This window comes from Uloborus diversus, chromosome 2 (genome assembly GCF_026930045.1).
Source record: "Uloborus diversus isolate 005 chromosome 2, Udiv.v.3.1, whole genome shotgun sequence".
In the NCBI taxonomy this organism is placed as follows: domain Eukaryota; kingdom Metazoa; phylum Arthropoda; class Arachnida; order Araneae; family Uloboridae; genus Uloborus; species Uloborus diversus.
Window position 1 is genome coordinate 126149190 of NC_072732.1, and position 18400 is coordinate 126167589.

At 31.8% G+C, this 18400-nt stretch overlaps 1 protein-coding gene across 1 annotated transcript in view; it reads right to left on the minus strand.

Moving 5' to 3' along the window:
- LOC129216527 (hemicentin-2-like) overlaps nucleotides 1-18400 on the minus strand; it is a 134194-nt gene that overhangs the window by 40817 nt on the left and 74977 nt on the right. Inside the window, exons 5-7 of the mRNA XM_054850742.1 lie at nucleotides 9305-9518; nucleotides 6054-6406; nucleotides 3186-3476 (exon numbers count right to left, since the gene is read on the minus strand). Of these exons, the coding sequence (XP_054706717.1) occupies nucleotides 3186-3476; nucleotides 6054-6406; nucleotides 9305-9518 (858 nt within the window). The remainder of the gene's footprint in view (nucleotides 1-3185; nucleotides 3477-6053; nucleotides 6407-9304; nucleotides 9519-18400) is intronic.

An 18400-nucleotide genomic window follows, 5' to 3' on the forward strand; every position in this document is an offset into this window, starting at 1 on the left:
AATAATAATTCCATTTAAATCTTTATTAAGGTAAGAATATTTATTGCAAATTAGGAGAATACTTCGGATATTTCCTATTAGTTGATAATATGCATATTTTAAAAATGAAGCCAGCTTTAATTTCATTCATTAGTAAAATTACCTCAATCTTGTTTTCTATTTAAATAATTCTCATAAATTTCTAAAATATGAATTTCTTATAAGATCGCTTTTGAAACGAAACTTCTAACATAACATCAAATAAATGCTTAAACATCCATATCTTTACTTTTAGTAATTAACAAACAAATATGATTTTTATTGAAACAAAAGATTTTTAAGCAATATTACTTTAATTGAAAAGTATGCACGCATAAAAATAATGCTAACTACTTTTTTATAATATTCTCTGGTGTATAGTTTTAAATTGAAACATTTTGTTTTATAATAGTTTGAAACTACAGTAGTTACATTTTGATAGTTGAAATAAATATGATTATTTACTTCGTAGAAAATAGATATTTTTTGCATCGCATATACGTATGATATTCTGAAACGATAATGCAATCCTTAATTTTCATTAAAAATAAAGTTGTTTTGTAAATTTAATATACATTTTTTAATGCAACAAATAAGAATGATTGCGACAATTTAATTAAAAGCATATCCATTCAGCTCTGAAAAAAAAATGTAGTTCGTTTTTTACCTCCTTTTACAAAAAAGGAAGTATTGTATTCGCGAAGAAAATTTCACTCAGAAATCGACCCTAATTTCGATTTTGCTTACCCCCGAATGAATGTTGTTTTTTTTTTTTTTTTCGACTCGACCACACGTGGATAAGTGCTTAAGAACGTATAGAAACGTAAGAAATATCCATTTTGACGTTTCCCGAGTTAGTTACAACTAGTTTTCTCGTGATGTCTGTATGTACGTATATTTGTATGTGCGTATGTGCGTATATATGTCGGATAACTCAAGAACGATATGTCCTAGAAAGTTGAAATTTGTTACGTAGACTCCTAGTGGAGTCTAGTTGTGCACCTCCCCTTTTGGTTGCATTCGGGTGTTTCTAAGAGGGTCTTTTGCCCCTTTTCGGGGAGAAATCATTGTTGATTTCGATGTAAACTCAATTGGTGTTACAATTTGGAGGACACTTGGCGTTATATCGCCAGTCTTTTGGTTGTCAAGTTTTGTCACCAACTTATCGACAAATATGGCGATTTTTTTTTAAAATCTGGTTTCAATTTGGCCACTGTTGGTGATATTTAGAGAGTAAACTATTGAATCACATTAAAATTACCAATAATGGGAAAATGACATTAAATTGGAGTAAAAGGAAGTCATTTGAGGCACATCAGCTCGTTTTTTAGTAGTAAAGGTATCTCTTAAAAAGCATGAGTTTTGTGCATAATATAGATACATGTCGGAAACAACGTTTAAAAGCACAAAAAAAGATTGAAAAGATAAAAAGGAAACATGTTTCAGGGGCAATAGCCTCCTTCTTCAGTGCAAAGCCAGCAAATGTGATGGAACACGGTCATGGGAGATTGTAAATACAAAATGGGGGGGGGGACCAATCAGGTCTCAGCAAATGCTGAGGTATGATTTGACGAATCAGAATATGTAAATTGAACCCATTGATTAAGATTATAGAGATTGGTTCCGCGTATCTCTCCAATCTTTATCGATGGGTACAAATTTACATATTCTGATACGGGAAATTATGCCTCAGCCCTCGCTGAGATCTGATTGGTCCCCTTTCCCACCCCCCTTTATATTTGAATTCTCCCATGACCGTGTTCCATCCCATTTGCTTGTTTTGCACTGAGGAAGGAGACTATTGCCTCTGAAACATGTTTGGACATTAACTTTTCAATCTGTTATTTGTGCTTTTAAAAGTATCTCTTATTTACAGTGCTAAGCATATCTTGCTTTAAATATGCATTGTTTATTTACATAACCCGTATACTTTGTTTTATGTACCTTTGTTTTTAACAGAAAGTACATAGTATAACTTTTAGTTTTTCCGTAGCTGCTACAGATGTCGCATTACCCATAAAATGTGCGGTTCTTTTATCTTTCTGATAGCATAAAGTGTACAAGCATGTAAAATTAAGTTTAAATACATTAACAGAATTAAAAATAAAATAAATGTACATTGAAACATAATATAAAGCAAATCGTCATCACGTGATTAATGCCCCTATATATGATGTGGTTAAGGACCCTATATGTACGAGCCGACGCATGAGCTTAAGATCAGACATTTTGAATTAGAGCGCGTAATTGAGTGGTTATCCTTTCTGAAAAGTTATCGCGTTAGGCGATTTTTCACTGCCAGCAGTTATTAGCGGCACGTGAATTATTTTTTAAATAAAATATTATTTTTGGCCATTTTGGCAAAACCCGAAACTTTACTCTGGTATCCTTAGCTCCACAACAATGAAAAATCCGATCCAAAATGGCTAATTTTAAGCTGATGCGTCGGCCTATATATATATCGGCTCTAGAAGTGGTTATCATGAAACATACTTACATAAGTTTGTTACAATGCTCTCAAGTATTTGTGCAACTAGAAGAGCACTGAAGGTATGGTTATGTTTTTGGCCCAATTGTCCTACCGTTCTTCATATAAGCCAACGTTGAAATACAATTTGCCAATCATAAAACGGCAGTTTAGATGCATGTAAAAGCTGTTACATAATATCCTATCTGAAAATTAGCGACCAAAACAAATAAGGTTTTGTGTCTTGGCGGCATTTTAGACATGTATGACGGCAACCAATCTAGTTAGATTTACTGTGTTGGCGAATTTTCTAACTATCTGTATGACCACAACCAATTTGGTATCTTTGCAGCAGGTTGAATAAAAAAATAGGTATTTTAGTGACGTTTTAAATAAGCATACTATGGCAACCAGGATAATTTTCAAACGTTTGCTGGATTATTAATTTATGAGATTTGTTCTCACGAAAAGTGAAAGAGTGATATTTCAAGAACTTCATCATTCACTTACAATTGCAAAGTTTTAAAAGGAGTCTATTCTGGGAAATATCGACTTTTAAAATAAAATAGCAATATTGCTCTGGCTTGGAAAATTTCCAAACATTAAAACCGCTTCTTGTAATGCTTCATAGTGTTCGACAAAAATATTAAAAAAAAACTATATAACATTTTATTCTAAAACATACACATTGTTTACTTACATTGAACTCTAAGATTGACTTCATCACTAACGCTCTCTCCCTCTGTGTTGGAGGCCAAACACATGTAAGGCCCTCTTTGATTTCTTCGGACGTTCTGAAGAACCAAAGATTGATTTCTTAGGAGTATTCCTTTGGTAGTATCATGGAAAAGTGGTTTAGATTTGAAGCGCCATTTAAAGTCAGAAACAGGAGGATTTGCCATCGCGTTGCATTCAAAATACACGTCACTACCTTCTCGTATGTGCTCATGCTGCTGGCTGGGACCAAAAGTAACTGTCAAAACAGGAGCGTCTAAAAGAATAAAATTGATGGTTAAAAAGTTTTTTTTATTTTTCTAAACAGCAGTTTTTTGTATCAAGACTGGTTGTACGCAATTTGTAATTTAAATGCCCGGTTTATTCAATTATAAGTAAAAGGAAAATTAAATATCGAAGAAAATAAATGCAAAGAAGCAACCAGAGTTATGAAAAGTTTTTCTTTCTTCTTGAATCACAAAATTGACTAGTTAATAATACGACTATATATTAAGATACAAACTAATTACAAATTCGAGTCGCTTAAATACTTTGAAGATGTTAAGCCTTCTGTGTAACCGCCGCAGTAGTGTTATCAAACGCATAAGGACACCTGGAAGTTAATAGGGGTCAACCTACCCCACGACACGGGGGGGACCAAGGCACATAAGACACAACTCAAAAGGGAACCGAATATAACCTATTATTATGCTAATAGAGGCAAATAAAAAAAAAACAGGATTGTCCTAACTCTAATTCTGAAGTTTCAGTTATCTCGTTTAGCGTTTAAACAACGTCTCGAAAGATCGAAAGACTGGTCCTCTGACCTCTGAAACAGAGAAGAGCCAAGTGTTCTTCATTACCTGCTATTGCGACTCCTTTTCTTTCTACCCAAAGGGAGCAGTAAGGGACTTATTCACCACTTACGTAGTTCGTCAATATGTGCCTTTGCCAGGCTCAGAGTTTTTCAGAAGATCACTAACAACTTTCAGGTCGAGCAAAATGGCAGTATGTTTTTCTGAATAAAACCTCCAGGAATTTAGCTTAGTTAATAAAAGAGAATGTGGGTGGAGTTTTTACAAGCTTATCAAATATACAATTTGCATACATACTATTTTAAAAAGGGCACTTTTATAAACGGGAAAGTACAGGCATGATTAGCCACTCTTGTAAAAACACCCACTTAGATCAATGTGCGTTTATTTACTTGTAAAAAAAAAATGCTGGGCAAGTCATACTATTATATATTCTTTACATAACACAATAAAAAGCCTTTCTTAACTTTCATTTAAGAATACGTGCGGCTAGTGATTGCAATACCGGTATACTGAATACCGGTATTTCGAGCTATTTTGCAATTTTGTAATACCGGTATTTACTGAGGTAAACACCGGTATTTTCGGTGTTAGTTGAAAACAATAAATATTTTTAATTAAAGTGTTTTCAGATTAAATTAATATACAATCTACTTCCACTTTAATTGTACATTTCTTTCTCCATGATGCAGTACCAAAACAAATCTATTGATGTAACAGTTTGACTTTAAAAGCCCTACTAATAGAATGTAATTAAATAAAAGTAGCGGAAAGATTGCAAATGATATTTTCATTAGTAGATGGTAAGATGAATCACATTTTTGTGAGCTTATGTGCGTTTCGTTTTCATTTTTTCCACTTCTTGATCACTCACTTTCTTTTTGTGAAATTTAATTTCAAATGTATTTGTCCAATGATAAATTTATTACAACCATCAATTGCAGTTACATTTTATGATTTATATATTTAAGTATTTGCCTCAATTGTACTGAATTTTGACAAAAACATTTTCTTGTTGGTGTTACAAGTCTTAATTTGTTGTCACGGCTATTGGTTTGTTGTCCTGTCCCGCTATTTGACTTCATACTTGGCAAGATAATGTTTAGAAATTCTATAGCGCCTTGAAAATTCGCATAGAGATAAGGCATTATAGCAGCCGTAACATATATTCTCAGCTATTTACATATTTATGATTGTTTTGAGTAGAAAACAAAAATGTATAAAAGAAAAAAAAAAGGAAATTAACAAGATCAAATTTAATCAAGTTCATCGTAAATTTCAAACTAATGGGCTAGTAAAAAACAAACACAAAAATATCCTGATTAAGAGGAAATCATTGAAGATGTTGTTCAAAATGGAAAAGGTTCATCTCTCGAAGAGAAGTTAAAACTAGTTGTAAATTCAAAAGAAAAAAAAAAAAAACAAAAACAAAATGCTACACACGGTACAAAAGAACTACATCCAAACACAAAATAAAACTGGATTCATCCGAAAATACCGTGCAAGACACCAAATTATTTAAAGACTTCGAGGCAATTAGAGGAGGTGTATCTCGCATTGTTACCATTACCATCGACCTGCGTGTAATCGGAAAGTGCATTTTCAACTGCATTTATTTTTTTATTTATTTTTATTTTTTAGAAATTTGTGCATTAAAACGAGTTCCATGCTTAGAGACAATTCAATAGATGCATCGCGTTTCTTACTATTATCGATTTTGTTCGTTCATTTTATACTAGTTCACAATACCTTTCCACTTTTGCCCAAAATTATGAAACATGGCAACGAAACTATATGTTTGTTTTCGATCTTTTTTTTTGAGAAATTTCTGATACCGGTATTAATATCGGTATTCCGGTATCACGTTTTAAAAATACCAAATACCGGTATTGCATATTTGGTCCGATATTGCAATCCCAAAGTGCGGCTAATAATTCATCAATAATGAAACATAAGGAAAAAAAAAAACACTCCGTAACATAAAGTAAAAACTTCACGCTAACTATTATATCAGAATAAAGAGTGATTAACTGACTCACAGTGAACATTTAGAATCCACTGATCTTCTAAGGCACTATCGGCATTATCTGGGTTCTCGGCTCTGCAGGTTAAGATTTTATCGTTGTCTTCACTCGACGGTATGATGAATAGCTTGCTGATGGTGACATCTTCTACCACTTCCTCTGTCGCGTATCGCTTCAAGTCCTTTCCATCTTTCCACCAAGTGATTTTAGCTGGTGGGCGAGAGCCTTTACTCTGACACACTACTTCCATTCTTTCCCCAGCAGAAATGGTTCCCTGGGGGACAATGATTTGGACGTCTGTAGGATTTACTGGAACAAAGAGGACAATAGAGCGCTCTGGATACATGTCATAAATATAAAACTGATTTCTTAAGAGATAAAAAGAAGGAATATATTGTACTCAAATTTCTCTAAAAAGAATGGCAGTTTGGCTTGTTGTATTAAAATAATCCCTTTATAATCTAATGTCTCGATAAATAGCAAAATCAGTTTAAATTCCTTGAAAGTTCCTACTATTTTCAAAATGGTTTTAGAAACTTCAAAAAGATGTGCATCCATTGGAAACAAAATATCAATCTGAAGAAAAAATCTTTGATTTTCATATGTTTCGCAAAAGAAATTTATATGATATAAAGAAATTAAGAAATTAATATCAAACAAACTAAGCACTATATGTTTGAGTTCTTTGGTTTGTCAATATTCAAAAGCGTTTATAAAAGACATAAAACCAATAAGATAAATAAATGCAATAAAAACATCTTCTCTCTAACGTGTGCACCCTCTTTTAAATTCGATTACTAAACTCTCACCCTATGTATCAATAATTTTTAACCTGGGAGCACCTCCTCCCCCCCCCCCACCCCGTAGGAATACGTAGAATAATTTCAAGGGAGGCGTGCCTGTTTTACAAAAATTATATTAAAAGCTGAAACAAACTATTATTTTCTGAAATTCGTAGTCACATAAAACTATTTTCTTCATTATCGACTTTTTTTAAATGCACAAGGTTGAAACGTGGAGCAAATTTATGTTATGAAAGTAATTGAGAAGTTTACTTTCAAAACGGATTATATCCACTTTTTGAAAAAAAAAGTTTTTTTTTTTTTTTTTTTTTTTTTTTTTCAGAGTCTCTAATATAAGCCCTTTTGATCCATGCATTACTTTCTTCTCGAGGTGATTTATATCTACTGTTAAAAAATGCGTAAACATTGGTTTTACCACCTAAATGGTGTATATCTATACACTAATTTTTCGCCAGGTCTTTTACAGCAAAGTGGAACTTATCCCTTATTTGCCGGTACCCTCTCATTCACTTTCATATCAAAAGAGCTCGTATCCAAATCTGAATTTGCCACTTCTAACTTAAAAGTAGTTCACAAATGTAATAGTGGAGCGAAGCACTGGCTGAGCATTTCTAATCCAGCGTGATACCCGTCCGTATTAAGAGATCGCAGCACCTTACGCCTTCTGCAAGTCTGTTATCAGTTAGGCAAGCTCGTGACCTCAAATTGTGATTACTAAAGTAATATTAAACAATTAATTTTACCATTAAATTGTGATTAATTTGAATAAAAAATGATTGATTGTAAAATCGTGATAATTGTGATAAAAATTGTGATCTATAAGTAGCTATATATATACAACGTTGTTATTTGAACCCCTATGGTGGTTTTATTCGTCATACGTTATTGTATCGAAGGTCCTTTCTGTTTGAAATGTTCAGTGAAAAGAATAAAGTAAATAGAAAGGAATAAAATAGAGTTAAAAAAAAGTTAAAATTTTTGTTTCAATCTAATAAAGTTTATCTATGAAGACAAAGCGTGTTTTATTGGAAAAGGTATTATATTCACTGTTTTACACCAAACAGGAATGTATTCAGTATACAATTGGCAGTTTAGGTCTGGAAAAATTGAGGAAAAATTACTAGACTTATGCCAATAGTCACTTATTATTCTACCAAAACATTGCGAGAAATTCGAAAATCTAACAGTTAGTGTTTTCGTTTTTGCCTTAAAAGTATAAGACTGGATAAAATCCGTTTTCAAATTAAACTCCTCAACTGGTATTAAGTCCTCTCTTCACCTAGATCCTAAATTACCACAAATTAATTTATAGTTATTCCTTCAGTTCTTTTACTTCATATGTTCTAATAATATGTTCTAAATAACTTCATGAGTAGTAGTAATAAATTTTGTGTAATTTATTCTTTTATTTTTTCATTTAATAACCAGACTTATTTTTAAAGTCACAATTTCTATCTATCCTTTTGAATCTCATACGGAAGTGAGGGAACTCGGCCTGGCATCAATATTAAAAAAGAAGCGCAGAACCAGTAAGGTTTAGAGCTACTGCACTATACTATGTTGGAATTAAATTGAAAATGCAGTGAGTGTTTTGTAAAAATGGAAAATGCAAAACACTTTCAAGGAGCGTACATGAATACTTTTATTTATTCAACTACATTGGGCTTTTCAACACATAAATAAGATGAAATTTCACATTGTCTATTTATCTGTTATAAGTTTTACACTTTTTTTTTTTGTTTAAAAATTACTAAAATAAGTTCCCAAGATCCGATTTTTAAAAATAAATGAACAATTACTAGTTGTTTCAAAATTTAAGTTATATGCGTTAAGGTTGGGATGAATTTCTATTTGCGACAAATGCAGGGTGGCACAAAAAAATTAACATTCCGAAAAAAGGAACTGATGAAAGAATTGATTTAGAATTCCAGGTAACTAAAACTTAAACTTGATATTTAAAAAACAATTATGGACTTTTTCATTTTTACAGCAATGAGCTTTGGTTGAGTTAAAACGGAAAATTCAAGATTAAATCCACGCACTCCCAGCTTAAATATTGTAGTGGTCAAAGATGATTCTAAACAGCAGAATCAGATTTTATAAATGCATTGGTACTAGAGGACGCTATCGAAAGGACTCAATTTATAACAAAAAAAAATAATTTCATCAATTTTCTTAGCTAAAAAGTTTTAAGGCTTCAAATACTCAAAACAAAAAATTAAAAAATCTTCCATTACTTAGTTTTGTTGGCTTGTTAGAAAATCATGTCTTTTTTGTGTGTGCGTCACCCAGCACTAAAGCAAAAACAGGCATCATCATTTTGTAGGAAATTAAGATCCAAAAAAAATGTTGGCCAATCCATGGAATATTACATCAGCATTAAAACTTAAAACACTTTAATACCAGCATGTTATGCATCATTTTATAATTCACAACGAAGCACAGATGGTGATTTTGGAATACTTACAGTTTATATCAAGGTTGACAGAAGCAGCAGCAGGTGATGTGAGGTTGGTGTTAGAAGCTTGGCAAGTAAGTTCTGTGAGCAGATCGTCTCGTTTGAGACTTTCAATAGAAAGCTCGTTCCTGACCACTCCTTTGTCCGTGTCTGGTTCAAAGGTTCCATCCAACAGGTCCTTACCATTTCGCCACCACGTGACAGAGGGCAAAGGACGTCCTATGGATATTAAAATAGTCATGGGCATTAACTTCACATTATTGTGTTGAATTCATATAGTATTCATCAAACAATTTAAGCAAAAGGGTGTAAGTGGCAAAGTTAAAGAAATAAAATTAAAAAAAAAAAACGAAGGAAGAAAGAAAGAAAAGGTAGTAGAAATTATCCTTTCTGTGGAGCAAACATTCGATACTAGTAGCTCTTGTAGGTGCTGATATACAAGCAGGATTTAGAAGCATTTTTCAATGAAAGCCTGCCTCCGGGTTGCACTTTGCACGTGTTTTTCTTATTACGTTAAAAGTTCTCTTACATTTCTTTTGTTTTTACTGCCACAGTATAAAAACATATTTGTTATCTAATAATCTATATTTATAGTTTGAAAATTAACACATTTAGAGAAAAAATACCTACTATTAAAACCTGTATTTTTATAATTTTTTAGAAATAATTTGTCTTGGAGCCCATAGAGCTTTTGTTACGCAATTGGTTGGTCACAGTTGGTGCACCTATCGTATTAAAGTAATAGTCAAACTAAGACTGGAAGAAATGTTTTAGGGTTCAGCATTCCACTGTTGGTAACTGATAGACGCATATTAATATGTTCTCCAGGTTTTATTTCTGCTATAGCCCTGCCATAGCTATTTTGTTCCCTTTCTGTTATACATAACTACATATTTTACATATATATGTCAAAATTTGCTCTTATATTTTTCAGGTAATTCGCTTTACCAATAAGAGAAAACAAGAGGAAGTAGAGAAAAACAATGACTTTAACAGTCAGTTGTTGTTATTGTTGTTGAGTGCTAGCTAGGCAGGCAATTTGGGGTGCCCAGCTTCAAAAATCCAACTGTGCCGTAATTTGGTTTAGAGTCCACCACTTCAATCGTACACACATTCTATAAAGAAACGTTAATAGGGTAAGTAACCATTCATTTCATAACAATACATTCACACAAAGAAAGGAAAAGGACAGGAGAGAGAAAGTAAATCCATGCCCGAGCCGGGATTCGAATCCGGGACCTCCCCATCGCGTCAGATTTCTCTGCCCTGACGTCTCTTGTCCAGTGACAGGGCGGGAGGCAACAGCCATGTAAAAGTATCTATAAATTTATCTCAAAAATATAGCTATAGTAAAGTCTGATTAAATTCATGTTTTTCATTATTTTCAATCATTCAAAAAAAAAAAAGAAAGAAAGAAAGGTGTTGGTAAGTTCAAATAAGATTAAAAATAACAGAAAAACTATTGTATATCGCATTCATTGTGCATATTGATTTTAAAAAAAATACTAAAAGAAAGAGTGTTTCAAGAATTTTATTACATAGTCTGCTTATAATTTCGATCATGAAAGTGAGAAAATAGATGACATCAAAGAAAAAATTAAATTTCTCTTCATAAAGGAAAAATTTGTGAAACTTTTTCTGGAAGTCTTATCACTGGCAATAAAAGAATACCGTTAAAAGTCAAATAGCTATAAAATTCCTCTAATTTTCACTCATCGTTCTATAACGCTATTAAAATCGAACGAGTGCACTAGATCCAACCTTGCCCCATTACTGGAGGGTAAAAGGTCAAACGTAACGGCAAATCGATATGAACAACGATAAACGTCTAGGACTCAATTCAAGAATTGGACGTGACAGCTGAAAAGTTCCCCTCTGGAAAGGTTTTCCGTGTTTCATATTGTTGTGTTTTCAGTCGCTGTTCAAGTGACAAGTTTTACTTGATATCAATGCATATCGATGTAACGGAGTGCAATGAGGTTGTTTCATTTAGTTTTATTTCCTTACAAAAAAAAAAAATGCAGAAAGTAATCAACATAAGTATTGAAACTGAAATATATTTTCGATATTATTCAGTGGAACTGAAGTTTGAAAATAACAACCAGAGAAAAAGTATTTAAGATTTTTTTTTTATATTTTTAGTCGTTTTGAAACTTTTATAGAAATACAAAGAACTGCCGGTGTGCAAACCATGGCTTAAAAAAAATCGGAAAAGTTACATTATATGCGACAAAAAAAAGTCTTTAATAAAACCATAAATATGCCATTCCCCCAAAAAGTCAACCCTTTGTCCCGCACGTGGCGCGCTTCATATATTTCATTAAAAAGAAAAAAAATTAAAAAAAATGACGAAAAAGATTGTTTAAGATATCACACATAAGTTACTAATTTGTTAAGCATTTGTTTTTTCGCATTGTTATCGATGGCATGTTTTACAGCTACGTTGTATAAAGCCATTATGCCCTATTATTTATTTTACCTAATGCAATTAATAAATAATAACACAATGTAGCATAACTTAAGTAACAAATTCACTTAATTAAAAAAATAATGGAGCACATTCAGAAGCGAAATTGCTTTTTCTCAAAAATGTGCTTAATACTACCTTTCATTAAAAACTCAGGCAAGAAGACAAATAGTGTCACATTTATTTTTTGGAAAAACAATGATATTGAAGTAGTAGATAATTTTTCGTAAAAATGTTGCACTAGTAAAATTCGACATCGTAAGTAAAGAAAAATTGAGTTAGGAATAATTTTAACTTAACCGGGAGAAAAGAATGTCATATTGTGACGTCTTGAGTCCACAGTAGTACCAGCTTAAACGTCCCGAGCGATTTTAATCAAACACACCACAACTGAAATAACTGACTAAGAATTTTTTAAATTTTAAACAAAAAAAAAATATTTACAAAAAAAAAAAAAAAAGGAAAAGAAAATGATTGATAAAAACGTAAAAGGTACATTGAAGGGTTACCGTTGTACATTGGCAAACGCAGTTGCCTGTAGTGTGGATCAAAAGGCTTACTCGCGATCTCTTCAGAACTCGGAGATGCTGCAAAACGCAACATTACAGTTCCCAGTCTTAAAGCGATCTGACGAAGCCAGATTTTTTACTAGAGTCTCACGAAGAGAAAGGGCCTGTAAACTAAGCCCCTTAAAATTTCTAACTGGGTGGAACATCGTCACGTGTTTTGAAAAAGGATGGAATGCATCCGAAAACCAAGCCCGGATTCGAGGGTCAATTGGCGCCTCATTTAAATCAAAGTCCTCCTCCATGTTTGCGTTCATTGGCGGTCAAGATTGAGGAGCGGGTGGTCATTGTCTGTCAACAGGTACTCGACATGCCAATTTTGTAAACCGGCAGTTCAGTGCCATCCCGTCTGCTCCTACTCATCATGTGTGGCTCCAAACTCATCCGCACCAAACACGCTGTCGCCCACCAGTCACGGGCGTGCGTCGTTTCCACATCAAACGCATTCCCACAAAATGGACACGGAGACAAATCCAAACATTTGCAAGGTCACACCGTTCGGAAGATTTCACAATACGTAGTATATTTTACGAAATATCAAGTAGTATTGGGCCCATATTTAATAGTTCTATATTAGCTCTGTAAAATTGTACAGATTTTATACGATAAAAATTTATCTGTAACATTTGAAGAGTTCAGTGGGAAAGCGACCATGTGGGGGGGATTCCTTTTTTAATGAATTTTTTGTTTGAGGTTTCAGTCATTCATTTTACAACATAAATGTTTATTAAAACTAATAAACACTTGAAATTAAACACTTTTTTTAATTAAAAATTATCTAACTTTTTACTTTTTGAAATCAGTTGTTATTTGAACTAACTTTTTTTTTCTTTTTTTTTTAATCTTCAGACTGGAGTTATAATTAGGGCAAACCTAACCTGACAACATTGTGCAGGCTAAGCAGATACTAATCATAGCATTACGACGCTGCCAATTTAGGTTTGCAATAACTGTAGGAAATTAATACGTACTTCATGATGTATTTGCCTTTAATAAAGTGCAATGAATACAAAATAAAAGCATTAATTTAAAACTGAAAATAAATCTAAGTTTACAACTTAAAATTTGAAAGGAAAAAAAAAAGAAAAAAAGTTGTATTTTTGCATTTTACAACAACAGCCCATGTGGGGATATTGTCATTAAAAAATCAATAACAATTTTAAAGAAGCTTATTTAGTTCTTCGAACATTTTGCAACACTCAGTGCTTATCCTTAGTAGCTTAATGGAGTTCTGCTTGGAGGCATTAAAAAAACTTGCTTCTTTTAAGAACTTATTTGATGGATCGCCTTATTAAGCCGCTGCTATTTCATTTTTAAACAAGAAAAATATGTTATGCGTAATTTTATCGAGGATTTTTTTCCTTGTTTTTGATTACTTTATTTTCCTCGGTTCTGGTAATTACTGGTCTTTAAATAATTGCAAATTACTTTATTTAAATAAGAAATTTGAGTAGCTTCAAAATTAAATGTATGACAAGGACACAAAATAAAAACAGGTCATTTTAGGGTTTTAACAAGACAAGAATGCAAAATTGCTGAAGTTTCCTAATTTGGACGTTGATGGAATGTTGATTCAAGTGTTTTTTATCGCTTTTTTTTTTTTTTTTTTTTTGCTTTATCATTTTTCTGAATAACATCACCAGTATAAAAATCAAAGAAAACAGCTAAAGTTCTCAACTTAATTAGTCAAAAAATAAATAAATAAATAAATAAATAAATGAATAAAATAAATAAATAAATAAATAAAAATAAATAAATAAATAAATAAAAATAAATAAATAAATAAATAATAAAAAAATATGGACAATGACATAATATGTGTCCTATTTTTTGGAAATCCTATACCTATTCTAACATAACAATTTATTAACTTCCAATCGGTTTAGTGATGAATAACTTGGAGGGAGAAAAATAACTAACTTTTCTATGTTTTACAGTTTAGGGTTATTAGTTAACTATAAATTATCAAATAATTTGCAGAACTAGTGTTTACGAGAGATATTCAAACCTTATTGTCTTAAAATCCGTAACAAAACCAGCTGATGTGTGCATCACATGCCTTTCTTTTACACCAATTTAATATTATTTCTCCATTATTGGGAATTTTAATGTGATTCATCAGTTAACTCTCTAAATATCCCCAACAGTGGCCAAATTGAAACCATAATAAGAAAAAAATCGCCTAACTTGTCGCCAAGTTGGTGACATAACTTGGCGACCAAAAGACTGGTGATATATAGCCAAGTGTCCGAAAACTTATAACACCACTTGTGTTTGCATCGAAATTAACAATGATTTTTCCCCAAGAAGGTGCAAAAGACCCATTTAGAACCACCCGAATGTAACAAAAAGAGAAGGTTCACAACTATACCCATTAGGAGTCTAAGTACCAAATTTCAACTTTCTAGGACATACCGTTTTTGAGTTATGCGACATACATACGTACATACGCACATACATACATACATACAGACGTCACGAGAAAATTTGTTGTAATTAACCCTTGAATCGTCGAAATGGATGTTTCGGGCATCTATTTTTTCTTAGGTATATACGCACGTGTGGTCGGGTCAAAAATTAAAAAAAAACCCCTCAACATTCATTCGGGGGTGAGCAAAATGGAAATTATGGTCGATTTTTGAGTGAAATTTTTTTTGCGAATACATAATTCCTTTTTTATAAAAGGAAGTAAAAAGGAAAAACAAAATGTCCCGAAACATTGAGAAACTAGTTGATAGTTAGCTTCCTATTTAGTTTTTTACTTCCTTTTACGTAGTAAATGAAGTATTGGATTTTTCGAAAAAAAATCACTCAAAAATCGGCCTTAATTAACATTTTGCTCACCCCCGAATGAATATTGAGTTGTTTTTTTTTCAACCCGACCACACGTGGATATTTGCCTCAGAACGAATAGACACCCGAAATATCCATGTTTTGAGGATCCCCGAGTTAATTACAACGAGTTTTCTCGTGACGTCCGTATGTAAGTATGTATGTGCGCATGTATGTATGAGCGTATATGCGAATGTGTGTATGTGCGTATGTATCTCGCATAACTCAAAAATGGTATGTCCTAGAAAGTTGAAATTTGGTACGTAGACTCCTAGTTAGGTCTAGTTGTGCACCTCCCCTGTTGGTTACATTCAGATGTTCCAAAGGGGGTCTTTTACACCTTTTTTGGGGGAAATCATTGTTAATTTCAATGCAAACTCAAATGGCGTTATAATTTGGCAAATACTTGGCGATTTATCTCCAAGCATTAAGTCGGCAAGCTTTGTTGCCAACTCTGCGACAAATTTGGATTTTTTTTAAAATCTGGTTTCAATTTGGCCATATTTGGAGAGTTAACCTTTGAATCACATTAAAACTGCCAATATTGGGAAAATTTATCGTTATAAAACGTTTTATTTGCTTCGGTTCGCAACAAACTGGGGGTGAACATATTTAAAGGGTTTCTTTGCTTACTCCGGCACTATTTTCGTTACATTAGAGTAAAAGGAAGTCATGTGATGCACACATCAGCTCGTTCTTGCTTCCTGTTAGCAGTAAACATCTATATATATATATATATATTTATTCTTAACGTTGGCAAACACAAGTAATTGATCCATAAACTCAACAAATTTGTTGCTTTATTAGTAAAATAAAAAGCTGTCATTGATTCCATTCCTATTTTTAAAATAGAAAATCGCCCATTAAGGTATGACAGGTGAATATTGCTTCCCTATTTGAACGAAGCAATTGCCTGTTTGGTGATATTTTGATCGTTGAAATTTTAATCCAAACTTCAGTGGATTAACCCTAAACTCCAGTGCATAGCACTCATTGATGATCACTTTTTTTCGTTTCTTCATTGTCCTGAAATGACAGTCTTACCAGTAAAACAGTTGCAACACCGGATCCAGTTCAGCCTTGTCGCAATAAAACATTTCCCTGCATTTTAAACATTTCCAAAACATATGATCAAAGTAACGTGCCGTGGCGCGTGTTTCATTGTTGATGCCGTCATGAGCGTTCATATATATATATATATATATATATATATATATATATATATATATATATATATATATATATATATATATATATATATATATATATATATATATATATATATATATATATATATATATATATATATATATATATATATATATATATATATATATATATATATATATATATATAATATATTGTAAAACATGATTTAAATGTATACAGAAAAAGTTTCTTACTTTATATTTGTACTAATTATAATTTTCTTTCCGCTTTATTGAAATTAATTTTCTCTGACCATCCACTCGTTCAGAAAGAATACCAACGAATATTTGCTATTAGCGAGGTCGTAATTTTTTATCTGCGTGGTTAGCGTTATAAGTTGCAACTTTTCATTAGCTCTTATTAATACTTTTAAGTTTCATTTGTAAAAAGAAAGGTTAGCCACATAGTCTTCTTCAAACTGTGTTCTTAAAATGTTCCAAAATATTTTATGAAATTAAAGTTTCAATAAACTGTTGCTGTATTATACGGAACTGGTTAGATTTCATTATATATTTAACACATAACCTAGAAATATCCTGCTGTTTAAAAAAAAAATCAGCCGTGACTACTACTGACAAAAGCAAAAAAAAAAAAAACAGTCGCAAATAAAATGTCCTCTTCATGCATTATGCATGAATGCTAAATTTCATCGAATTAAAATATTCCTAAACTAATTTGATATAGTCTGGTGAAGAAAAATGATTTGAAAACGCAATCTGAGATCGCCTTTTCTACAGTTTTAGCTACTTCGAGAAAAAACTCTGCAGAAGTGACAGCAAGGGGAGCTCATCAGACATTAAAATGATCGCAATTTCATGAATAATACATTTAGGCAAGCATGAAAAAGTTCTCACAGATATTTCATTTTTAATTATGGGTTATTTTAAGGAGAAAGTTTATTCTTTCTCACTCCCTAGAAGTTTGTTCTGCTGCGCTCTCTGCTGTTAGCGGAATAATTTTTGAAGACTTATTGAATTCGTTTTATGTGATTATCGCTGAGTTTTTAAGGGTATAAATTTCTACTGCAGCGGTTCATTTTCATAAAATTGTGGTAATACACTCTTTCTCGGGAAATTTAATTTTAAAGTTTTGTTAGAATGATTATTTAAATTGAGATAAATGCTGAATATTCATGAAATATGATTCAATAAAAAAGTCCTTCCTACTTAAACTTAACATTAAGAATATACTCTGTTTAGGATGTACATACATTATTGAAGTAAAAGTTTTGCATTGAATGTTATTGATTTTTTAATGATTTAAAGATGTTAGAAATAGAGTAGTAAATGATAACATTACCTTCCGTTTTACAGCGTTACTCAAAAGAAAAAAAAAACTGCAATCAAACATAAGTAATACTATTCAACAAAAATAGTAAAAAATAAAAACTAAATACATTATCATGCTTTGTTATTATTTTCAATTAGTAAAAACATAGCGATTAAATAGAAAAATATTAGTCACTAGATCGATCTTTCTATAATTTTCTGCAATAAAATTTTAAAAGTAAAAAAATCATCTTTTTTTAAAAAGTCGAATTTAAATGTATATATTATACTGAATCCCACCGTTTGTGTACTCCAAATGAGAAGATATGAAATAAAGTATCACGAATTTCAAAACATTGACAGTACGATTTTTGTTTTATCTAACAAAAAGCTTCAGAAAGACTTTGAAATCAGTAGAAACATTTAATTAGAAAATCTAAAACATGTTTGCTTCATACTTTATAAGAGAAAAAAACTCATCCGATTTAATTTCAATCATACATTTGTTTACCTTCTAACGAAAATGTATTAAAAAAATAAAAGCTATGTTTACAAATATGCTATGCTAACTCTTACTTATTTTTCAAAGAAGGTCAAACATAGTAAATGTTCGTTTACAATGAAAATTATAGGTTGCGTTAAAAATACACTATATAAAAGCTTAGTAAAAAGTTGAAAGTGTCAAAAATAATTTTGCTGTACCGGAACCAGTTTTCTAAATTTGGTTAAGACTTCAGAAGTAACCAGCTCTATTCAAGA